General features: G+C 52.2%; 1 protein-coding gene across 1 annotated transcript; it reads left to right on the top strand.

Moving 5' to 3' along the window:
• Nucleotides 1–6: 6 nt before the first annotated feature.
• LOC113941846 (non-lysosomal glucosylceramidase-like) lies at nt 7–1980 on the top strand. The gene is made up of 5 exons (XM_027632988.1): nt 7–49; nt 594–745; nt 865–971; nt 1126–1268; nt 1567–1980. The coding sequence occupies exons 2-5, from the start codon at nt 629–631 to the stop codon at nt 1686–1688; spliced, it is 489 nt and encodes a 162-aa protein (XP_027488789.1). The 5' UTR covers nt 7–49; nt 594–628; the 3' UTR covers nt 1689–1980.
• The last annotated feature ends 1267 nt before the right edge of the window (nt 1981–3247 follow it).

Here is a 3247-nt window from a genome sequence, read left to right as displayed (position 1 = left end):
GCCCAGGTGAAGCTGAAGAACGTGGTGCCACACGACATTGGGGACCCAGGTGAGGGGTCTGTCTGGGCCTGCTGGGAGGCAGAGGGGGGTGCAAGGCTGCTCGTACCATTTCCTTAGGGTAGTTAAGTCCCAAGCTGTGGGAAATGGGTATGGTTCATGGAATACACTGTTTGTTGTTGTCAAGCATTGGAACAAGCTGCCCAGGGAAGTGGTGGGTTTATCATCCCCAGAGCTGTTTAAAAGATGGGTAGATGTGGCACTTAAGGCCATTGTTCAGTGGTGGACTTTGCAGTGCTGGGCTAATGGTGGGACTCGATCTTAGAAATCTTTTCCAGCTTAAATGATTCTATGATTCTCTGTTTTCTGGGAATGAAATGCTGGATGTTTTGGGGTGGTGATGAAAGCCGTGCTGCATGGAGCTTGTACAAGAGGAATAACAGTAGTAGGAAGGCTGTTCTTACTGGAAATGGCACAGGGTAGAACATATTATTTCAGTGCTGTTTGATCCCAGTGCCTTTGGGACCTTGTTCCTGGGTGGGAGAGGGGATGTTTGTTGTGTGCTGCCCTGCTGCATCCGTTCTGTCCGTGCTTAGGTGACGAGCCGTGGCAGCGTGTCAATGCCTACCTGATGCACGACACGGCCGACTGGAAGGACCTCAACCTGAAGTTTGTGCTGCAGGTGTACCGTGACTACTACCTGACACATGACTCCCTGTACTTGCGGGACATGTGGCCGGTCTGCCAGGTACTGGGAGGAGATCAGACCATGGGGCATCAATCCTTTCCCACTTCCCTTGGGAGCCAAGCGACTTCCCGAGGGGATGGATGCTCCCGAGGCACGACCATCTCCTGCCTCTCCCACAGACTGTGATGGAGTCGGAGCTGAAGTTTGACACGGACAATGACGGGCTCATTGAAAACGGAGGCTTTGCTGACCAGACGTACGATGCGTGGGTGGTACATGGAGCCAGGTGAGCAAGAGGGGCGAGGAGGGGTTGGAGATGGGGGCTGTGGGTGGGGGAGGGAGCTCAGAGCTGGGCCCTTGGTCCCCATTTGTTGTGGGAGCTCTGTGCAGCCAATGGGGTGTCCCACATTGCTGATCTTTCTCTCCTTTGGCTCTGGCAGTGCCTACTGTGGCGGGCTGTGGCTGGCTGCTGTCTGCATGATGTGCAAGATGGCCGAGGTGCTCGGGGATGCAGAGATCCAGCAGAAATACATGGCCATCCTGAGCAAGGGCAAGGAGGCATTTGAGAGGATGCTCTGGAATGGTGGGTGCTCGCTGGTGGGAAACCACGCTCAGCTGGCCACGCATCCCTTGGGAGGGCAATGGCTGCTCCTTGGATCACGGAGCCTTTGTAGGGAGTGGTGGAAGGAAGGGACATGCTGCCCCTCCAAGTGGAAGGGAAGGAGTAGGTACTGGAGAGGGAACAGGAAGGGTATGATGATGTAGGAAAGGAAGGAGAAGAGCCTTGTGGAAAAAGCTGCTGGGTTTCTGCCACGCCGAGAGGAATGTAGGGATAGCCAGTATCCTAAACTATTGATTTTGATGTTTCCCACCTTTTCCAGGAAAATACTACAACTACGACAGCAGTGGAAGTCACACCTCCAGCAGCATCATGTCAGACCAGTGTGCTGGGCAGTGGTTTCTCGGGGCTTGTGGCCTGGACCAAGGGGAGTTTGAGGTATGAGAAGGGGCAGCCTGGTATGGCTGGGGTGAGATGGAACCTGTGGCAGGAGGGGAACAGCAGCAGGACTGGCACGTGGTGGAGATAACACGTTAGGGGCTGGAGCGGGGGCCACTAGCTTGTTCTCCACTAGCAGTGGTGGAGGCTGTTGGATGGACATGGTGCAATCCACCTTAAACCAAAATCTGCCCGTGGAGAGACTGTGCAGCAGGGGTGTGTAACCATAGTCAGCTATGGCACACTTGGAGGAAGGTCCCACTGGGATTTGCTCTTGGCAAGGTGCTATTTGCTTAAAAACAGGAGAAAAAAGTGACGGAATTTTCCACATGTTATTTGCTGCCCTAAAAAATCTGAAATCCGTATCTGAGAGAACTATGGCTTATTTGGGTCCGTCAAGTCTGTTGCTCTTCAGTTGCAAGAGAAGAATTGGCTGCAGATTCCTCAGGTGTGGTGGGATGGGAAAAGCTGGTGGTGCCAGAGAGCTGGAAGAGAGCTGAGCACTGGAGAGCCATTGTATGGATTCTTTGTGTTCCATGGGCAGTTGTCAGACCAAAGCTTTCTGTTGGTTATGGAGAGGCAGACAAGTGTGCTGACAGAAGGAGGGAGTGACTTTGTGTGTGAACCACTTCATCATCTGTTGTATGGATGCTGAAAGAAAAATGGAGCTGCACACACACAGAGTCCGATTTTGGGACTTGTCCACCCATCCTTTTCAGCATTCCCCTTTTATTCATATTCTCTGGTAAACAGGACTTGGTGTTTTTCTTTAGTTAGCTGGAATTCCCAGGATTGTCCTAAACCAGTGCCCCGATCCCACACATTCACACTGGCATCAGGTGGTGGCTGTGTTCAGCCACGACAGAAAATCACACGCTACCATGCAGACTGTTCCAAGTGGTTTTCCACTTGGAGAAACACAACATTGTCCCTTTCAAAGCACTTAGGCAAGGTCCATCTTCCCTTTGGATTCCCATTACCTAAGTGCAGGTGCAGAGTGACTGAGCTTGTTCCCACATGTTGGTAAATCAGAGGGGAGATTTCAGAGGACTTGACTTGAGAGTTTATGCTGAAGACTGTGGGCTTTAATAAGAAATGGACCTGGGGTCAGACCCTCCTGTGTTTATCTCGGTCTGGGACTGGGGCTGTGCCTCGGCTCCAGGCAGGATCTGGACCAGACCTGCAGTAATACACATTGGGGAGGAAACAGTGAAGGTGGTGCACTCCAGAAGGTCCCTTACCTTTCCTAGCCTTGGACTTGTGTTGCTGAAGGTGGCACTCTTCCCTTCTCTCTGGTGAGCTTTGAGCTCACTGGAGGTGGGAGTGATGAACGTGTCTCCTCTATTCCTATGAGCATCAAGGTGGTTTTCCATGTATTTTGATCCCTTGCCTGGCTGGCAGCGCTCCTGTTTGTAACCTCATTAACATGCCCTTGCTGTGTGCACAAGTTAGTAATGAAATGTAAGAGAAGCTCTGCCCCAAAAGCTTGTGCCAGAGATAGCTACTTCACACCAGCCCTTTGGTGATCCCCAGAGCAGCACGTGGGCTTCTATGCAGAGGCAGAC

The sequence above is a fragment of the Corapipo altera genome, unplaced genomic scaffold, assembly GCF_003945725.1.
Source record: "Corapipo altera isolate COAL_440 unplaced genomic scaffold, ASM394572v1 48065, whole genome shotgun sequence".
Taxonomy (NCBI): Eukaryota; Metazoa; Chordata; class Aves; order Passeriformes; family Pipridae; genus Corapipo; species Corapipo altera.
This window is presented reverse-complemented; position numbering and strand designations above follow the sequence as displayed.

Coding starts and splice junctions, on each gene's coding strand:
- LOC113941846 (XM_027632988.1), top strand. CDS start 629: ATGCACGACACGGCCGACTGGAAGGACCTCAACCTGAAGTTTGTGCTG. Junction 746..864: donor ACATGTGGCCGGTCTGCCAG/GTACTGGGAGGA, acceptor CCTCTCCCACAG/ACTGTGATGGAGTCGGAGCT. Junction 972..1,125: donor TGGGTGGTACATGGAGCCAG/GTGAGCAAGAGG, acceptor TGGCTCTGGCAG/TGCCTACTGTGGCGGGCTGT.